This window comes from Mustela lutreola, chromosome 9 (genome assembly GCF_030435805.1).
Source record: "Mustela lutreola isolate mMusLut2 chromosome 9, mMusLut2.pri, whole genome shotgun sequence".
Taxonomy (NCBI): Eukaryota; Metazoa; Chordata; class Mammalia; order Carnivora; family Mustelidae; genus Mustela; species Mustela lutreola.
In genome coordinates this window covers 108,954,785-108,975,709 of record NC_081298.1, presented here as the reverse complement: position 1 = coordinate 108,975,709, position 20,925 = coordinate 108,954,785, and the positions used below count along the sequence as shown (strand labels likewise).

Genomic DNA, 20,925 nt, shown 5'->3' with positions numbered 1-20,925 from the left:
AGGAGGGCAGGTTGAGCAGCATGGGGATCCCACGAGTGGGGGCCCTTTCTTAAAACTACTGCCCACTCTGTGGCCTTCCCCCTGGAAGAGAAACAGCCCTGTTGGGGAGACGAGAAAGGGAAATGTAACAACCCCCACTTCTCCTCCCCACAACAGCTCTAGGCGGGCAAGGAAGGCAGGGTCTCAGCTTCCTCCTTGCCTGGGGGGTGGTTCAGAAGGCTTTCCCTTCCCCAAAACTTCTCCTTGTGAACAGATGTCACAGGGTTTCAAATCCCACCATTAGAGGTTCATTCTTTTGGTGAGCTTCTCCCATTGGCTTTTTACAGTTGAATGAAGAAAACCTCCAGTTTTTGGAACACATTGCCATGATTTGTAGCATAGAACTATGTTCCATATGTGGTAACTGCCACCACAGTCAGGAGACTGCACCGCTGCCCAGAACTGATCTGTCCTTCATTGCCGTAGTTTTGTCTTCTCCACAATATCATACAAATGGAATCTACAAACTCATAGCCTTTTGAGTCTGGCTTTTTAAAATTTAGCATAATGCAGAAGAGAAGAGTCTTCTGTGTTGTTCCAGGTCTGCACAGTCATTTTACTCATAGTTTGACGGAATCAGATTCCTTGGCCTAGGCGTACCACAGTCTGTGCATTGGTTCACCCACTGAACGGAGTGGACACCTCTAGTGTCATTTCTCTTTTTTGGTGATCACGAATGAAGCTGCTATAAACATTCTCATGCAGCTTTTATGTGTGTGAATAAATACGAATATTCATTTCTCTCAGGCAGATATCTAGGAGTGAGACTGCAGGGTCATACAGTAAATGTAAACTTCACTTGGTAAGAAACTGCCAAACAGTCTTCCATATTAGTTGCATCGTTTTACGTTCCCACCAGCAATGGATAAAAAGACTCTGTCACTCTACATGCTCACCACTTAATAATGTCAGGTTGGTTGGTTTGTTTCCAAGCCATTCTGATAGGTATGTAGTGGTATCTTATTATGGTTTTCATCTCCATTTCCCTAAGGACTACTAAAATTGAGAATCTTTTTTGCCTAATATTGAGAATCTTATTTGCCATGAGTGGTCTATTGGGTAAAGTGTCTGCCCCTTTAAGAAATGGATTAATTTCTTACTGTTCAGTTGTGGGTGTTCTTTATATAGTCTCATTACTAGTCTTTTTCCATGTGAACTGGAAATATTTTCTCTCAGTCGGTAGCTTGTCCACCCCAGAGCAAACATTTTAAATTTTGGTGAATCTAAACTGATCATTTTTTTTTTAAATTTTTATGGATCATGCCTTTGATGTCAAGTCTGAGAACTCTTTGCCCCGCTCCAGGTCCTGAAATTTCTCTTCTGTATTTTATTCCAATTTTTTGTATAGTTTTGCATTCTGACATTTAGATCTGTGATCTATTTGGAGTTAATGTTTGCACAAAGTGTGAGTTTTCTGTTGGGGATTGCTTTTTGCATATAGATTTCCAACTGTGCCAACATTGTTGAGAAGATGGTTGAGTTGCCATTGAATTATCACCACAACTTTGACAAAAATCAATTCGTCATGCAGATACAGGACTATTTCTGCCAGTAACCCACTATCTTGATTACTGTAATTCCTTAGTAAGATTTCAAATCAGGTAGGTTTTAAGATGTTGTTATTCTTTTCCAAAAAATTTTTTTTAAAGATTTTATTTATTTATTTGACAGAGAGAGATTACAAGTAGGCAGAGAGGCAGGCAGAGAGAGAGAGGAGGAAGCAGGCTCCCTGCTGAGCAGAGAGCCCGATGCGGGACTCGATCCCAGGACCCTTACATCATGACCTGAGCCGAAGGCAGCGGCTTAACCCACTGAGCCACCCAGGTGCCCCAAAATTGTTTTGACTATTCTAGTTTCTTTTCCTTTCCATTAAAATCTTAGAATTAGCTTGTCTATTTCTTCTAGACAAGAAATTCTTTTGGAATTTTGATTGGGATTACATTAATGCTATTGATCGATTAGAGGTGAATTGGCATCTTAGCAATATTGGGTCTTCCAGTCTGTGGACATAATACATCTGTCCATTTATCTAGACCTTTGATTTCTTTCATCAACATTTAAAGTTTTTAAAAATAAATATGCTTTGTTAGATTTATACCTAAGTGTTTCATTTTTGGAGCTCCTTTAAATGGTATTGTTTTATTAAATTTTCATTTCCAGTGGTATATTCCTTGTATATGGACATCTAATAGATTTTTCTTTGTTGACCCTGTATCCTGTGACATTGTGGAACTCACTTATTATGGAGTTTTGTTTTTATTTTTTATTTTGTAGATTCTCTCTAGGTTTTTTACATAAACGATTGTGTCATCTGTGAATATAGGCAGTTTAATCTCTTCTATGCTAATTTATGTGCCATTGGTTTATTTATTTAGCCCTATTACACTGACCGAAACCTCCAGTACTATGTTGAATAGGGAAGTGAACATCCTTGCCTTGTTCTAGAACTTAGGGAGAAAACATTCAGTTTTGGGGGGGGTTACATTAAGTGTAGGTTTTTTGTAGATGTCATTTGGCAAGTTAAGATTTCTTTCAAAACATAATTTGGGAGATTATTATGAATGAATGTTGAATTTTGTCATGTGCTTTTTTTCTGCTTGAATTGATATGATCCAGTGGTTTTTCTTCAGTCTGTTAAAAAGATGGATGACCAATTGATTTTCTTTCTTTCTTTCTTTCTTTCTTTTAAGATTTTATTTATTTATTTGACAGAGAGAGATCACAAGTAGACAGAGAGGAAAGCGGGGGTGGGGGGTGGGGGGGAGAGAAGCAGGCTCCCTGCTGATGCAGGAGTTGATCCCAGAACCCTGAGATCATGACCTGAGCCCAAAGCAGAGGCTTAACTCACTGAGCCACCCAGGTGCCCCGACCTTGGTTGATTTTCTATTTTGAAACCAGCCTTGCAGTCCCAGATAATCCTAACTGGTTGTGGCTTTATTTCTCTATTTATATATATATTTCTCTGTATTCCTCTGTATTTATGGATTGCATTTGCTAATATTTTGTGAGAATTTTTGCCTGTTTTCCTGAGGGACATCGGTATAGGGTCTGCACATTGTGGCCCTGTGGCCACATCCAGCACCCACCCCACCCCCACCCCCGCCCCCACGGTCAAATCTGGCCACACCCATATATTTATATATTTGTGCAGCTGCTTTTTGCCCTACAATTGCAGACTTGAGAGGTTGCATCAGAAGCCATATGGGCTTCAAAAAAGGAAATATGTACTTCTTGGCCCTCTGCAGATAATGTTTGCCGACCCCTGGTCCCGTCTTTGCAGGGTCCTGTTACCCAGGTAGTGCTGGCTTCATAAAATGAGCGAAGTGTTCTTTGTCTTCTGTTTTCTGGAAGAGATTGTGTACGATTTGTCAGTTCTTGAAATGTTTGGTAGAATTTACCAATGAAATCATGAGGGCCTGGATACTTCTTTTCTGGAAGGTTTTGCGCTATGAATTCAATTTCTTTGACAGATACAGAACTGTTTGGGTTAGCTTTCTTCTTTGGGTAAGTTTTGGTAGTTTGTGGCTTTCAAAACATTGATCTGTAGTTCTCTCTCTCTTGAGACAACTGCTTCTGAATGCCCTGGAGTTTACTCCACATTCTGAACAGCCAGTCTCCTGTGATGACAGATAGATACTCTGTTCCATTGTTCACACAGAGCCAAATAGTCTACTAGGATTAACGCTCTTTCTTGTGCAACTCTGTGGTTGTCTTGAAGTTTCTCCCTCTTTGCCTTCATTTGAATACATAAGCACAGTGGTTTCTAGCTCTTTTCCTATTCCACGCTCTGTCCGGGCTGCTTTCCCTTGGAGCCTGTATTCCCCAGTCCCGCTGACCCTGACTTTGGCTGCCTGCTCTTCTGAGCTGGAGTCTATGTTTTATAGATCATACCTCTTCCTCTTTCTTGGCTTCCTCCCTTGTTTTTTTGAACGCATCCCCAGGAAAATGATGTTTTAATTTGCAATCGTTAGGCATTCCCAGACCACTTTCCTACTGTAGCTATTACCATTTTTCCACACCGACCCTTTAAAGCAGTCAGCAGTAGCACCGCTATCCCCAGGCTGTCCATGGGGGTCTTGAGGCGCCCCGGAAAGTGGCTGCGGAAACCTCTCGTGGGGAGCACGGCCACGGGCAGGAAGAAGTTAGGGGAGGACCGCTGCCCCACCACTGTCCCCTCCTGACTGAGTCCAGGAAGGGGGGATCCGAGGCGGAGTCCTTGGTCTGCGATGAATGACATGAGAGGTCAAAGGGGGAAAACCCAAGGAGCTTGTCTGTCCCCAGCAGAGCGGGGGGCAGCTCAGCCCGGTCAGCGGCGCTGCTGCGTCGGGTCCATCGCCGGGCCCTGCCCCGCGTCTAGGCTGACAGGGCTCGTTGGTCACTTCAGAGCTCAGAGTGGAAGGACACCACGACTGACGAGGGGTGTCTGCAGGGATGCATGGGGATGGGCTGAAGCGACAGGCACAAGGGAAGCCATCCAGATTCCCTACTTTTTGAGAGTTTGCATGGGGTCACTTCACTTTTAAGGAGGACCTACATGAGGACCCGTTCCCGCTCTCCGAAGGAAATCCCAAGAGGATTTTCGCTTTTATGAAAAAAGGCGCAAAGCAAAAACAGCGATCCGCGTTAAGTTTTGCCGCGAGCGGGTAAAGCCGCGGCCGCACCGCGAGCTGCGAGAGTGGCGCCACCCAGCGCCTCCCCCGGAAACTGCACTCAGCATCTCAGCCTCCGGCCGCCAAATGGGGTCTGGGAGCATCTGTGCTTTGTCTGGGGAACTTCAAATAAACTTCCATATAAATTAATGGTAGTTGCATCTTTGCTTTACCCCACTTTGGCTTGCAAAAAGGTTTCCGAGGAACGCTCCACTTTCAGATACAGGGGGTGGAGGGGTTGGAGGTGAACGGACCCAGATTTCACAAAACAAGTATTCGGTGCCTCCAGAAGCCCAGGTGCCAGGATCAAAACAGACAGGGACCCAGCTTTTGGTTTTGAAAGAGCTGTCCTGGATCTGAATTCGTCAGTCCAGTAGGGTAAGTGGAGCTGGGCTCAGCTGGGCTGTTCTGCTGCTCTGCTCCAGACCCGGCCCCTCGGGACTGACACCCTCCTCCATGTGTGGGCAGTTGCTACATTAGCTGGGGCCGGTTGGTCTCGGGTTGTGGGATGCATCTCTCGGCTCTGCCCACACAGACTCTCTTTCTCCAGCAGGCTAGCCTGGCCTTTTCCCATGATGTGGTGGTAGAGGGCTGAAGCTGCGCACAATGCACGAGACTTCTAGAGACCATGTTCTAAAATGAATCTGGCCTGGGTCCCCTGGGTGGCTCAGTCGGTTAAGTGTCAGGTCATGATCTCAGGGTCCTGGGATGGAGCCCTACCTCCAGCTCCATGCTCAGCAGGGTGTCTCCTTCTCCCTCTGCCCTTCCTTGTGCTGTCTTTCCCTGTCTCTAAATAAATAAATAAATAAAATCTTAAAAAAAAAAAAAAAAGAACCTGAGATTTGGGGGTTGTCCAGGTATGGTGAAGGAAGGGGTGACACAGGGTAAAGGGGCTAGCCAAGTTGGGATTGTCTAGTTTGACTAATTTTAGAGGGGGGCAGTGTGAGAGATGGGGAGGCTGAGGGGGTGTTAGTGCCTCACACAGGCAAGAGCCAGAGAAAGCAGGGGAATGATTCTGGACTCGTTGGCTGTGCTGGGGGTGGGGACAGGGTGTTGGGGGTTTGCTGCCTCTAGGAGTGTGCTAGCCCTGAGAGGGGCAGTCCGAGCCAAGTCGGCAAGGCCCAGATGTCAAAACATCAGATACAGAAACTAGACAATACGGCTAATCCAGATCCAGCCTTGGAGCTGGTCTTTCACTCCCACTAATTCTGTTCGCCAAGGCAAGTCACAAGCAAGTCACAAGGCCAGCGTAGATCCAGGAGGTGAGAAAACAGATTTCCACCTTTTTTTTTTTTTTAAAGATTTTTTTATTTATTTATGAGAGGGAGAACATGAGCAAGAGAGTGAGAGAGAGCACAAGCAGGACAGAGGGACCAAGGGAGAGGCAGGCTCCCCGATGAGCAGGGGGTCTTACATGGGGCTCCATCTCAAGACCCCGGGATCGTGACCCACTCTGAAGGCAGATGTTTAAATGACCACTGAGTCACCAAGGTGCCCAGATTTCCATCTTTATGGGGCCAGCCGCACAGTCTCCTTGCGGATGATGGGGATGGCTGGAGCGGGAGTGGGGGGTGGACTGTAGCTGTTTCTGTCAACTTTCCCACAGAGTCACCCAGAGATGTACTCCAGGCAAAGGTGTGCAGTGAGGACAGGGGACAGAGAGGCCTTCCTGGCACCTTGGGCCTTCTCCAGCAATTTCATCCTCTCTCTGGCACCTTCAGGAATGGGCCTCAAGTCCTATCCAGGATAGTCCTGATTACAAAGAAGAATGGAAGCCCCTTCGCTCCCCAAGGGTAGTGGGAAGTGGGTATTGGGTAGTAGGTATTGACAGTGGGGACAGCGGGGACAGTGTGGACAGAATGGGACAGGCCCATTCACACCAGAGGAGCAGTCGTGTCTGACACCACACCGAATTCCAGGCAGACCAGACCATCTTGGTCTGTGCAGCTGCTCCCCGCACCGTCTGGACACCAGCCCTCCCTCCATGGCCACCAGCCCTGCCTCCCAGCCAGCTGCCCGTGCTCCCGAAGTCTCCAGACTGTTGACAGAAGCCCGAGTGTGCTGGTCACTCCCTTGATCCGCAGGGACAGTGACAGGACTGCTGGACAGCTGCCAACCTTCTCAAGGCTCGTGCAGCCCGAAGGGACATGGGGACATTGGGGCAGGTAGAACTTTCTACATCCTTTCAAACCGCCAACCAGAGTCTTCCATGCTTTTCGGTAACTGCCTAGGTCCTAAAATTAGGCCATTACATTTTCATGAAAGAAAAAATAAGTCCCTATACTTTGACAGGATCTACATCTACCCACTCCAATAAATAAAGCTATACCTCAAGGAAGTAATCATTTTTTTTTTTTCCTTGTGTATGGGAAGATGTGGGCCCCTCTGGCAGTCTGGGCACCTGAATCTCCCTTGGGAGGAAGCTAAATGGGAAGCAAGGCCCAAGCCACTCATCCTGGGGTTGGGTTTCCACGTAAGATGGAGACACGACAGGTATACACATCAAATTCTGGGGAGAGCTGGGGAAAGGCTAGCGGCAACTCCAGGCAACTCCAAAGCCCCCAAGCTGTATGTTGGCCCCCCTGAGGCCTTTTGGATCGGCCAGTGACTCAGACATTTCTCTTTACTCTGGAGATTAATGTACCTCTAGAACCTCAACAGAAGAGGAGGCACCCTGCAAGCCCCAAAGGAACTCTTCCCTCTGCACACCTGGGCTGTGTCCCCCATCTCCGCAGGAGGGGCTGGGGTCAGAGAGCATCAGCTGTAACTGGGCACATGGCCCAGGGAGCCGAGGGCATAGATGCTTCCCAGCTTCTCTGAAGAAAGGGAAAGCACCGCAGAGTTCAGGGCAGGGAGGGGTGTCTGTAGAATCAGAGAAAAAAAAGAAACAAAGAGAAGCTGCTTCCAGAGAAGTAGCAGTCATTTACACTATAGTGAGAAAACATAAAACAAGTGAGAATCCTCGGAATATGTTGGTATCACCTCAGGGGCTCCTGTGATTTGGGCCTTTTGTCTGATTGCATGATTCAAGATTTTACCCTCCCAGAAGGACGCTAACACATAAGATACTGTGCTCATTCCACAACTATGTCCTGAGAACCCATTCTGCTTCCGGGCCCAGTGTTGTTCCGGCCTGGGGAGGCTGCAGGGCCCCAGGCACTATAGCAAGTGGAAAAGACTCACAGTACCTGATCGGTGTCTTGGCTCCCACTCTTCCTGGCTGAGTGCCCTGGGGCAAGTTTCTGCCTTTAAAGAATCCCTTTCCTCCTATGAACACTGAGGGTAAGAGACACACACACATCTCGAGGACTGTAGTAATGAGGAAACGCCATTCAGAGCATGTGTTCACTGTAAGTGCTCAGGATGTGGTAGGCGAGGGGAAGCTGAGGAGGACACAGGCCCTGCTGTCATGGAGCTTACCAAGCAGGGAGAGGAAAGCAAGATAAAACTGAAAAGTATCCAAAGGCAGACAACTGAATTGGGGTGCTGTTTTGAAGGAAGGTCAGGAGGCTACTGAACACTGAGCAGGCAGGTGCTCTCTGAGAGGGGACTTCTCAGGGAAAGTGGAAGCACAGGACCTGACTTCTGAGGACCAGGGGCAGATGTTCTGAGCAGAGCAGTGCAGATGCCCTGAGGTAGAAACGAGCTTCCTGAGGCATGTGGAGAGACTCAGAGGAGGTCCAAATACTGGAGTTCAGTGGACAGAGTGGGATGCTCAATCTCGGCACAGCTGGCAGGGGCTGGGCTTGATCAGGTCTGTAAGCAGAGTCATAGTCCCCAAAGAGGTCTATATTCTCATCCCTGAAACCAGTAAACCTGACCTTGATTTTATTTTATTTTTTTAAAGATTTTATTTATTTATTTGACAGAGATCACAAGTAGGCAGAGAGACAGGCAGAGAGATGGGGGAAGCAGGCTCCCCGCTGAGCAGAGAGCCCGACACGGGGCTCGATCCCAGGAACCTGGGATCATGACCCGAGCCGAAGGCAGAGGCTTTAACCCACTGAGCCACCCAGGTGCCCCCTGACCTTGATTTTAGCCCAGTGAGATCCATGTCCGATTTCTGACCTACAGAACTATAAGAAAATAAATTCATGTTGTTTTAAGCTGTTGTTTTTTATTATTATTAACACATAATGTATTATTTGCTTCAGGGTTACGGGTCTGTGATTCATCAGTCTTACACAATTCACAGCGCTCACCATAGCACATACCTTCCCCAACGTCCATCACCCAGCCACCCCCATTCCTCCCACCCCCCTCCACTCCAGCAACCCTCAGTTTGTTTCCTGAGATTAAGAGTCTCTTATGGTTTGTCTCCCTCTCTGGTTTCATCTTGTTTTATTTTCCCCTCCCTTCCCCTATGATCCTCTGTCTTGTTTCTCAGATTCCTCAAATCACTGAGATCATACGATAATTGTCTTTCTCTGACTGATTTATTTCACTCAGCATAATAACCTCTAGTTCCATCCACATCATTGCAAATGGCAAGATTTCAATTTTTGATGGCTGCATAACATTCCATATTTTGTGTGTGTGTGTGTGTGTGTGTGTGTGTGTGTGTGTGCATCACATCTTCTTTATGCATTCCTCTGTTGATGGACATCTAGGTTTTTTCCACAGTTTGGCTGTTGGGGACAATTGCTGCTATAAATACTCGGGTGCACATGCCCCCTCAGATCACTAGATTTGTATCTTTAGGGTAAGTACCCAGTCGTGCGATCTCTAGGTCATAGGTAGCTCTATTTTCAACTTTTTGAGGAACCTCCATGCTGTTTTCCAGAGTGGCTGCACTGGCTTGCATTCCCACCAACAGTGTAGGAGGGTTCCCCTTTCTCCACATTCTCGCCAACACCTGTCGTTTCCTGACCTGTTAATTTTAGCCATTCTGACTGGTGTGAGGTGGTATCTTATTGTGGTTTTGATTTGTATTTCCTTGATGCCGAGTGATGTTGGGCACTTTTTCATGTGTCTGTTGGCCATCTGGATGTCTTCTTTGCAGAAATATCTGTTCGTGTCCTCTGCCCATTTCTTGATTGGATTATTTGTTCTTTGGATATTGAGTTTGATATGTTCTAGATTTTGGACACTAGCCCTTTATCTGATATGTCATTTGCAAATATCTTCTCCCATTCTGTCAGTTGTCTTTTGGTTTGTTGACTGTTTTCTTTGCTGTGCAATAAGTTGTCAAGTTTATGCTGACTTGTTACAGCAGGTAGGGAAGGAATACAGTCTTGTCAGCTCCATGGTCAGGAGTTGGCCTCATTCCCGTAGGTGGGGAGCCATTGGCAGGGTTTAAGCAAGGAAGTGATGCAATCTGGCTCTGATCTCTGACCTTGGGAGGCATGGATCATAGGGGCTAGGGTGAGGACACAGGGAGAACAGGTGGGACACATGCCGTGGGCCAGTGCAGGATCATTTCGGTGTCGCCGGTGACTACCCACCCAAAAACCCCTGGAACTGTTCACTGGAGAGTGTAGAAAGATCCAGAAGCATAGCACATCTTTTACTGAGCCTTCACCCTCCATCCCGGCTAGTTATCATTCCAAGAGTGATGACTCCCAAGATTCCGAACCTCCCACCATGCCCAAGTTCAAAGCAGCCATTTTATCCATGCCATTAGCTTTGCCCAGGCTGCCTGCTGGCTTCAGGCCCTCCCTCAGCTCTGCCCTCTCTCCTCCCCCTCTTCAGAGTCAACCACAGGAGACACGGTTTTCCAGTAAAACCCAGATGCAATTTTCATAAATCATGGGTCATGTGGGAACATGCACACCCATGTATGCCACACACGGAAGTAGCCAACTAAGCCTGTGTGTTCCTGGAAGGGTCTGTGTGTGTGCCGGGGGACAGCCTGTGGGGCTGAGAGTGGCCACCAGCAGACCAGCGGGGGGCCTTCTCTGAGCCCCTAATCCTGGTTCCCAGAGGCTGAAGAAAGAGGCAGAAAATGCTTTCCGAATGGCCATCCAGAGGCAGCGTGGCACCCAAGGCAGCCGCGCCATCCACCCCGGGGGTCCCTTAGCCTCACTTTCTCTATCTGTAAAATGGGGATAATGGCACCTGCTTGCTGGGGCTGCAAGGAGGACTAACGGAAATACAGAGTGTTCTGTCTCCTACAGCAGTGCCTGACATGACGTAGGGGATGAGGTAAATACCTGTGGAATCGTGACTATGGAATGAATGAAATGTGCACTATATTAAATTTGGCACAACATGCCCCATTTCTTAGGCTCTGAAGTCCCCACCTTGTGGCAAGAGGTGAGGGGAGGGCCTGTATACCAGGTGGGCTCCAGCAGGAGACCGTGGCTGGTTGTGCAACACAGCTCTGTATGTGTGTGTGTGTACTTGTGGTCACGCACGGTCCTGTGGATATGTGTGTGTGTGTGTGTGTGTGTACTGAGCTTCTCGCTGGACTGGGCGTCGTGTCTGCTAAAGATAATGCCGATGTGTGTGTGTGTGTGTGTGTGTACTGAGCTTCTCGCTGGACTGGGCGTCGTGTCTGCTAAAGATAATGCCGATGCTGGTAAGGTTCAACCAGGTCTGCAGGTGAAGGTTGGCGACTGGACAAAACTTAGCTGGGCAGCAAACCGGTGGAAGAATAAGGTGGGTCTGGGTGGTGAGATGCACACGACTGTCCCGGGCTCACACTCAGTTCACGCCTTCACTCCCTCAGTTCGTCCATTCATTTTCTGGGTCATCTAGCGTGAACTCAGATCCTAGGCTCAGTAACAGGGATTCCCAGTTATCTCTAGGTTGTTTTCCGCTCTCAAGGGGGGCCAGTTGGCCAGGGATGAGGTGGGCTGGGAGTGCGTGCAGAAGGCTGCCATCAGGGCCAGCAGGGGGCGCTGTAAGCTGAGAGGCGTCAGGAGATGGACAGAGGTGGCTCTGCGTGGACCCCTCTCTAAGACAGACGCAGCCACCCCATCCCATCAGGGTCTGGGGAAAGCATGCTGGGGTTTGGATCCTGGACGTGTCACCGTCACTGTGGCCTGTAAAGTGCGTATAATAATTTGTCCACATCCTGACTTTGTCGTGAGCATCTAATGAGTTACCGGCATGAGGTATGGTTACAGTCCAGGCTCAGCGCTCCCTCTGTTGGCATCTTTCCCGTGGTCATTATAAAAGATCCACAAGAAGGGGAGTTGGGGTGTAAATAGAGAGTGCGGGACAGCCAGCCTAAAATTCCCAAATGCCCTGAGCACCCCAGGGGTCCAGAGTCTCCAAAGGAGGCTCCAGCTGGTGGACTGTGGTGGCTAATTTTATAGGTCTGACTTGGCTAGGGCGTGGCACCCAAATATTTGGTCAAACACCTAGAATCTAGATGTTGCTGTGAAGGTATTTTTTTAGGTGTGATCAGCCTCAACCCAATAGACTTTGAGTAAAGCAGATTGCCTTCCACAAGGTGGGTGGGCCCCAGCCAAAAACCCATCCTCCCCAAGCTGGAAGGAGTTCTGCCTCCAGACTGCCTTTGGATGCAGGCTGCATCAGCTCTTCCCTGGGTCTCCGGCCTGCCACATGCCTTGCAGATTTTGACTTCTCAGCCCCATGACTTCATGAGACAGTTCCTTAAAATAAATCTGCCTCTTATCCTCCGTCCCTCTCAATAGGATGGGCACATACACAACACACATCCCGTTGGTTCTGTTTCTCTAGAGAACCCTGACGAATACAAGGGCCTCGAGCAGGTCCTCAGGCAAAATTCTCTCACTTCCTCCAGAAGTAACCACTTTTTCTCCTCTTCTTGGGTGCTGGGTCAAGGTCACGGAGGCGAGAGAGGCTGAAGGAATTATAAGGCGCTTCTGACTTGGCTGAAAATTAAAATAACTTCTGGAGAACAAGCATGCACGAACCCGACATGACTCAGACGCGGAGGGCTTCGAGCCTTGGCCAGCAGGCACACATTTGGCAAGGGTGCTCCGTCCTTTCCTAGACCTAAAAGGCATCAAAACATCTGTGTTTCCATTAACAAAATGCTGACAGGACACATAGCTGTGGCTTAGAAGAAACCAGCTCAAGAGACAGCCCCTCTGAGGTCTGAGGGGTCATCCGCGGTCGCCTGGAGGGGTCTCAGAAGCTACTGTCACTGAGGGGCACTTGGGAATTGTTACTGTGTCAGTACTGTCACTGTAAGGAAGACCACCAAGCCAGGTCACATGAGAACAAAAGCCTCAAGGACCCCCACTCCCCCACCATGCACACTCTGGAGTTTCACCCATGCCCTCAGGTGCCTTGAGAGCCAAATCTGGGTCTTCACTTTCATTTATAAATTGAACCCATGTAGCTGGAAGGCCTGGGTGCAGTGGCAAGGGTCAGGCCTACTGGGTTCTGTCATGGTGACAGAGTGAGCTGGGGCAAGGGGTGCATAATGTCTTCGTCTGTGTCTATCCCGGCAGGTAAGGTCCTGAGGTCTACAACGGCTCTGAAGGCAACCTCTACCAGGGCACTAGGTAGTCTCAGAGAAAGGGAGCGTCGTGAGCTCTGAGGAGTGTCCATTAGATCCTCTGGAGTCAATATTATGAGAGAATGGGTTGGGGGGAAGGTGGGCAAGATTTCCCTGGGGCGGCAGGATGTGTGGAGCATAATTCTGTGACTGTGTTACTTCCAAGAGCCTTTGGACCAACGCCTCCACCCTCCCAGCTCTCAGCGCTGGCCCGTGTGCTTCAGAATCATCTATGCCACCTCCACCCAGCTTGGGAACGTCTAGGTGGGGTGACTTCAGTTGGTACCTCCTTCACTGGCTCACATCTTCTCTGCAAATGTTGCCATGGGCCTTGAGGGATGTGAAGTGCCCGCCCCTTCGAAGGGTTTGATCTCACACGTCGTAAATCCTGGCCTTTTCTTCTCAAAGGTTGAAGAGTTTCACTGCATGTCTCTTCTTGGTTCCATTTCAAAGAAGGTTATTAACCCGAAGAAATGGAAACTATTTTTTGTTATTTATTGTCAATGGCAGAAGCCAGGCGTGGAGCCAGATTTTGAAGGGATGGAAACTTAATGCAGTTGAGGGGATCTCTTCAAGAAAAATATTAAAAATGAGGCCCCCCTACTCCGAGGGGCCCTGGAAGAGGCCTTTGAAAGTTGGGGCCGTGATGCGGCAACTTCGTCAGCCTCTGGGTTTCACCCTTCCTTCCTAGCATGGCGATCTCCCCTCACTAGCCCCATCTGGATTTGACCTTTGCCCAGGCGTGGCTTTGGTGAGCTTTCCCACCGAATGGGAGGTTGGCTGTGAAAGGGCACATGGAGCCTGTGGTGGTTGTTACGGTTGGGGTCTGAGACCTTGAGACGGGCGGGGGCTGCCCCAAGCCAGCCGTTGCGGTGGGAGGACCAGGCTTCAGTACAGGTGGGTGATATGGAAGGTGGGGCCTGCTTCCTGTCCCCCCCAGCCCCGGAGGCCCTTGTGGGTCCTCTCAGATCAGCCTTACCAAGGGCTACATGGACAAAGAGGAAATAACTTGTTTCCCATGACGCTGCTTCTGGCGGCCCAGAGCAGGATGGGGTAGGGGTGACAAATGGAGTCCCTTCCCCCAGACTGGGAAGAGCACAGAGGTCAGAAGTGGAATGGAGGCCCTGGGTCCTATGAGTTACTGTGCTTGTTGGCATGGAAACAAGGCCACGCCCTGGTGGGGAGAAGGAAGAGCTGATCTAGAACCCTCGTTCTGTGGTCCAGGGTTCATGAGATGAGGCTGGTATGTGTATGTGCGTGTTTGATCCAACAGTTTAAAAAAAAAACCCAAAAGTTAGCAATCTGAGTATGGGACTTGTTCTTTGTTTTGGTGTGTTTTCAGGATTTGAACCGTGTGGCAGGGAACATGTCTTATTTTTATGATCGAGCAAAAGGATAAAGGTTTCTCAGTTTGGAAAGGGGAAGCACGTAGCTTCTCACTCCCCTCCAATGACCTCTTTTGTTCCCACAATGCAGACCTCTCGAGGACTTGGTCTGTGAGGGTTCTGTACTGCACCCCACTCTGTAGATGAACCCAGTTATAGCCCGTGCCCAAGCCCCACTCCAGGTGACAGATCCTGAGCGTGGGTCTCAAAGTATCCATTTCTAGCAATTTGGGAATAAGGAACTCCCATGTTAGTAGCAACCACCACACAGACCCAGCAAACCTCATATCAAAAGGCCAGAATTCTCTCTGTTCCTTGGCACCCTCCCTCGCCCTGATGCTGGCACCCTGGCTTGCCAAGAGCAGAAGGATCTCTCTTTTTTTTTTTTTTTTCTCTTTTAATTCTTGGGAACTTTATTTCTTTTATTTTTTTCTAGTTTTATTGAGCTATGATTGACATCTATATCAATCGACGATATATTGACATATATTGACATATATCTGTGCTGTGAAATAATCACCACAGTACATTAACATCACCTTACATTGTTACAGGTTGTTTTTCTCTTGTGAGGAGATCTTTGAAGATCTACTCTCTCAGCAACTTTCAAAAATACAATACAGTACAGCTAACTATAGTCACTATGTTGTACATTACATTCCAGAACTGATTAACCTTATAACCGGAGGTTTATTCCTTCTGACCCCCTCCATGCATTTCCTCCACCCCCGAACCCCTCAACTCAGGCAACCACCTGTCCGTTTGCTGTGATCTGTGAGTTTGGTATTTTAGATTTTACATATAAGTGAGTGCATATAGCATTTGTCTTTGTCTGACTTATTTCACTTAGTATCATGCCCTCAAGGTCTAGCCGTAGCTAGTCTCAGATAGTAAGATTTTCTTCTTTTCTATCGCTGAATAATATTCCATTGTTTATATATACCACTTTTTTTTTAATCCTTTCATCCATTGGTGTGCACTGAGGTTGCTTCCATATCTTGACTAGTGTGTATAATGCTACAACAAACACGGGGCTCCAGATGTCTTTCCAAGAGAGTGATTTTGTTTCCTTTGAGTATATCCCCAGACATAGAATCACTGGGTCATGTGGTAGTTCCATTTTTAATTTCTTGAAGACCCTCCATACTGTTTTCCACAGTGGCTGCACCAATTTGCATTCCCACTAACAGTGCACAAGGGTTCCCTTTTCTCCACATCCTCGCCAATACTTGTTCTTTCTTGTCCTTTTGATACTAGCCCTTCGGCAGGTGTGAGGTGATATCTTATTGTGGTTTTGATTTGTGTGTCCCTGAAGATGAGTGATGTTGAGCATCTTTTCATGTACCTCTTGGCCATCCAGATGTCTTCTTTGGAAAAATGTCTATTCAGTTCCTCTGTCCATTTTTTAATTAGATTTTTTTTTTTTTTTTTTTGCTATCGAATTAAATGAGTTCTTTACATATTTTGGGTATTAACCTCTCATCAGATAGATGATTTGAAAATTTTTTTCTCCCATTCTCTAGATTACCTTTTCATCTTGTTGATGGGTTTCTTTGCTATGCTAACGTTTTTTAGTTTGATGTAGTCCTGCTTGTTTATTTTTGCCTTTTTTTTGCCTTTGCTTTGGGCGTTAAGTTCAAAAAATCATTGCCAGGAATAATGTCAAGAAGCTTATCCCCTATGTTGACTTCTAAGAGTTTTGTGGTTTCAGGTCTTATGTTCAAGTCTTTCATCCAGTTTCAGTTAGTGTTTGTGTTTGCTATAAGATAGAGGTCTAGTTCCGTCCTTTCGCACGTGGCTGTCCCGTTCTCCAGACACCACTGATTGAAGATGCTGTTGTTTCCCCATTGTGTGTTCTTACCTTCTTTATCATAAAATTAATTGACCACAAGTGCATGGGTTTATTTCTGGGCTCACAAAGTTCTTTCTTACACCTACTGAATCCTGTGAGCCTCACCCCTGTGAGATTACAGGCAGGGATGGGGCAGGCTTTCGATATCTTGCCTCAGCAAGTCTCCCTGAAACCCTGCCTTTGCCCTCCCTAGCTGGGATGCTGCCCTACTGTGCTTGGTCTTGAAGGTTTTTCCATTGTGGCCGGCCGGGTAAGCACAACTCACCTGTAATGAGCCCTGGGAGGTTGGCGCCTATTGTCCACTGTGTGGGGGCTGGGAAGGGCTCTGGAAAGGGTCACTAGAAGCAGAGGATAGCTGTGCCTGGGCCTAGGAGCTAGTTGGACACACTTGGCTGCTCAGCGGCCAAGTGGAACCTAGGCCTCTTTCCCTCTACATACTCTGACCTTCTTTCTCTACTTACTGGAGCCCCATGGCACCACCCCTGGGCTCCTAGCGGAGGTCTTGGCACTGGTCTTCTAGCCCGCACTTCAAAATGTAGTCCTTCCGTGTCCCCCAGGGCAACTGTGGCCCAGGGAACCCACTCCCAGCTGTCAGAGCCCTGGCCACCTTATACGAAAGGGAGGCAGCTGCTGGACTGGCTGAATGTGGTCAGAGATGTGTCCTCCACTCCCTTTCCACAGCCTGCCCCCACTGCCATGCTCCCTCACCTGCCACTCGCACAAGAGTCCAAAGTCTGAGCCTGAGGGATATTTTGCTTGGGTCATACTGTTATCAATTGCTAGTACAAATTAATCAGTGAGAGCATTCACCACAGAGGGATGTGTGAAGAACAAATGAGACAGGGCCTAAGACAGTCCACTGGGGCCCCTACAGCCCCACTGGGGCTTGGGGGTTGGGTTGGTGACTCTGGGATGGAAGTCACTAGGGTTCCCATTTCGGCTCTATCACTCCTAAGCGGCGTGAGGTAGGGAATGTCACTCGACTTTCAGCCTGTACATTTTCATCTGTGAAAGCGAGACCGCCCCAGGCCCTCACAGGGTTGCTCCCAGCCAGCAGTAGTCTTTGAAGCAGACTTAGCTTTGTAAACTGTGATGAACTCACAAATGTAAATTACACACAAGTCACGAAACCATCTATGAAAAAACGCTTCTCATCACGTCTCAGCCTTTTGGCTAAGATCAAGTGTATAAGCAGCTGCTTCTTTTTTTCTCTTTAAGGGAGGGGATGTGGATGGGGGGAATCAGGTCTGGGTGGGCCGGTAGAGGATAGATGGCAGGAGGTCGCTGCCCTGGCGCCCCCAAACCTGCATGGGAAGGAAAACAATGGGGGAGAAAGAAGGAAAACAAACAAAACTTCTCTTCCCAGCAGTTACATTTGGGGCTAGGCCCAGTCAGGCCCTGGTAGGGTGGAGGCCAAGGAGTCCCCATGGATTAACGAGTCCAGGGGCAACTGGGGATTCAGCTGTGTCAAAAGCATCCATTGAATCAGGGCAGTGAGTCATCCGTTTGGTGAAATCCCCAAGGTGCAGCAGCGGCCTGGCAGCCTCCCTGGGAGACCGCGGCGGCAGTGCCCCACTGGTGAGCCTGGAAGCCTCCAGAGGCTGCGGCGGCCATGTGACTCCCAGCCACCCTGCTGCCTTTTAGAAAAATTTTTTAAAATGATAAAAACTGGAGTGCCTGGATGGCTCATTGGGTTTAGGTCTCTGCCTTCAGCTGGGGTCATGATCTTGGGGTCCTGGGATCGAGCCCTGCATCGGGCTCTCTGCTCTGCGGAAAGCCTGCTTCCTCCTCTCTCTCTGCCTGCCTCTCTGCCTACTTGTGATCTCTGTCTGACTTGTGATCTTTGTCTTTGAAATAAATAAATAAAATCTTAAGAAAAAAAAAAAAAAAACCACGATAAAAACCAGGACTCATAGAAAAAAAAATGGGGTATAAAAAAGAAAATTAAAAATGATCCATAAGGGACGCCTGGGTGGCTCAGTGGGTTAAAGCCTCTGCCTTCGGCTCAGGTCGTGGTCCCAGGGTCCTGGGATTGAGCCCCACATCGGGCTCTCTGCTCAGCAGGGAGCCTGCTTCCTCCCCCCTCTCTCTCTCTGCCTGCCTCTCCACCTACTTGTGATCTCTGCCTGTTAAATAAATAAATACAATCTTAAAAAAAAAAAAAAAGATCCATAAGCCTGTCCCAGACTGCCCTCATTAACTTCTTGATGTTCTCCTTCGTTCTGTGCAGGTGATGGGAGTCAGGTTAGGCAAGGCTCTGCCGAGGTAATGCAAGGGCCCCAGGGGACTCCCCCTCCCCAACCAAGGCCAAGGGCCTACTGTGTTCACCCCCTTCTTTACTCCTTTTCAAGTCCTGGCTCCTAAAGGTAATTGAGACTGGAAAGCTGGAGATATTTATCACTAAGTGTGATGCTGGGTATTCCTTTAAGTGAGGTAGTCTTTATCATGATAAGCACATGCCACCTTATTCTGTTTTTTAATTTTTTCTTTTTTCCCCCAAAGACTTCATTTATTTATTTGACACACACACAGAGAAAGAGAGAGAGAGAGAGAGAGAGAGAGCATAAGCAGGGGGAGCAGCAGGCAGAGGGAGAGGGGGAAGTAGGCTTCCCGCCCAGCAGGGAGCCCGATGCGGGGCTCATCCCAGGAACGCTGGGATCATGACCTGAGCCGAAGGCAGATACTCAACCCACTGAGACACTCAAGTGTCCCCCCTTGTTCTGGTTTTAAAGCTTTCTCCAGACGGTCGGAATGGGGCGTTGACTGTCACCGAACGCTTCTTTACCTTTACCGAGGTTCTTGCATCTTTGCCTTGTTCCATTTTTAAAAGTACAGGAAGCATGGAGCCTTCCTGTTTCTCCGTTTTATATGCTTTATCATCCAGCTGTTTTTAACAATGCCCAAGAGAAAAAGAAAGAACGAAGTCACCAAGCCCAGATCTCAGAGCACAGATTCCCAGCGAAGAATGAGGGAGTCTTTTGAAGGAACAGACTGATGATAAGTCACTTTGGGTGGAATGAACTGCTGAATCACCCAGTGGCTCAGAATCGAGGGTTCTGCCCTTGACTCTGTTTTTGTTGGGAGGCGAGCTGGCGCCGTGATCTGTGGGCTCCGGGGGAGCGTTGTTCCGGTGACCTGACTCAGCCCCGCGTGTCGGGGTGCCTGGTGAGGCTGCGGGGGCCATTGGGGGCCCAGGGGCCTGGGTGGCTGCCGGGAGCTGAGAGCAGCCACAGTGGTGGCGGTGCTGACCCCTTCTCTCCCTAGAACTGTCTCAACAAACAGCAGCTCCTCACGGCCATCCGCCAGCTGCAGCAGGTGCTGAAGGGGCAGGAGACCCGCTTCGCCGAGGGCTTCCGCAGCATGAAGAGCCAGCTGGCGGCGCTGCACCACTCGGTGGCCAGAGCGGGCCCGGACTCCCCCCCAGGTGGGTCCCTGCATCGATGCTGCTGGGGCTGCTGGGCATGCAGGCCCTTCCCTTGTGGGTTCTCTCCCCAACCCCCCCACCCCCGCCCACACCTGCCCCTGTCCCGGAGTAGACCCCCAGGCCTTCCCCTGCCTCACCTCCCGTGGTGGTGGGCGGGGACACTTGTCCACCCCGGCTGGTCAGGAGCATGGGGGGGAGGGCGTGAAGAGCATCTGCTGGTTCTCCTCTCCCCCATCTGACTGTCACCCAGTTCCTCTCAGACCTGTTTGTTCTAGGCTTGATAACATTCCTCCACATGTCCTTACAGAACTGTCGAGAGCCACGGTTCCTGGAGCCTGAGCGGCTTTCCCCTTCCCTGTCCCCACCCAGGTGGACTTGGGTTGGTTCCTTTTTTTTTTTTTTAAAGATTTTATTGATTTGTCAGAGTGAGAGCACAAGCAGGGGAAGAGGCAGAGGCAGAGGGAGAAGCAGGCTCCCCACTGAGCAGGGAGCCTGATGCGGGACTTGATCCCACGACCCTGAGATCGTGACCTGAGCCAAAGGCAGACGCTTAACCGACTGAGCCACCCAGGCATCCTTTTTTTTTTTTTTTTTTTTTTTTTTTAAGTTCATAGACTATTTTTTTCGGGCAGTTTTAAATTCCCAGCAGAACTGAATGGAAAGCACAGAGAGTTCCCTCCCCAAACACACACATGACCTCCCCTCCACCAACGTCCTGCACCAGTGGGGCACGCCTGCCACAGCCCATGAAACAGCATTGACGTCAGTTTCTCAGGCATGACAGTCCTCTGATGTGAGCCCCCCCACTGGTGGTGGTGGTGGGTGGACGGGTTGCTGCTCAGGCCAGTTCCCATTCAGTGAGGTTCCTGTGGGTCCCTAGACTCCCTCCCAGAGGGTAGGACTCTGAGAGACAGAGGGCATTTCCCTGGTGGTTCCAGTCACAGCTTTCACCACGGGGCCATTGCACGGGTGACTAGATTCTTCCACCTGGCCTCCAGGTGGCTTCTCCTCAGGGTCACAGGGGTCACGGGGACAACCTAGGGAATATCTGATGTCATATACTCACTTCAGACACATCTATCAAGGGCCCTCTTTGTGGTGTTTGTGGTGTGAGATGAAGTTTTCTGGAGAAGACAGTG

The 20,925-nt window shown here is 49.0% G+C and overlaps 1 protein-coding gene across 1 annotated transcript in view; it reads left to right on the top strand.

Annotated features, from left to right (window-relative positions):
• Positions 1-20,925, top strand: part of FBLN7 (fibulin 7) — a 49,945-nt gene that overhangs the window by 3,485 nt on the left and 25,535 nt on the right. Inside the window, exon 2 of the mRNA XM_059188376.1 lies at positions 19,627-19,786. Coding sequence (XP_059044359.1) covers positions 19,627-19,786 — 160 coding nt within the window. The remainder of the gene's footprint in view (positions 1-19,626; positions 19,787-20,925) is intronic.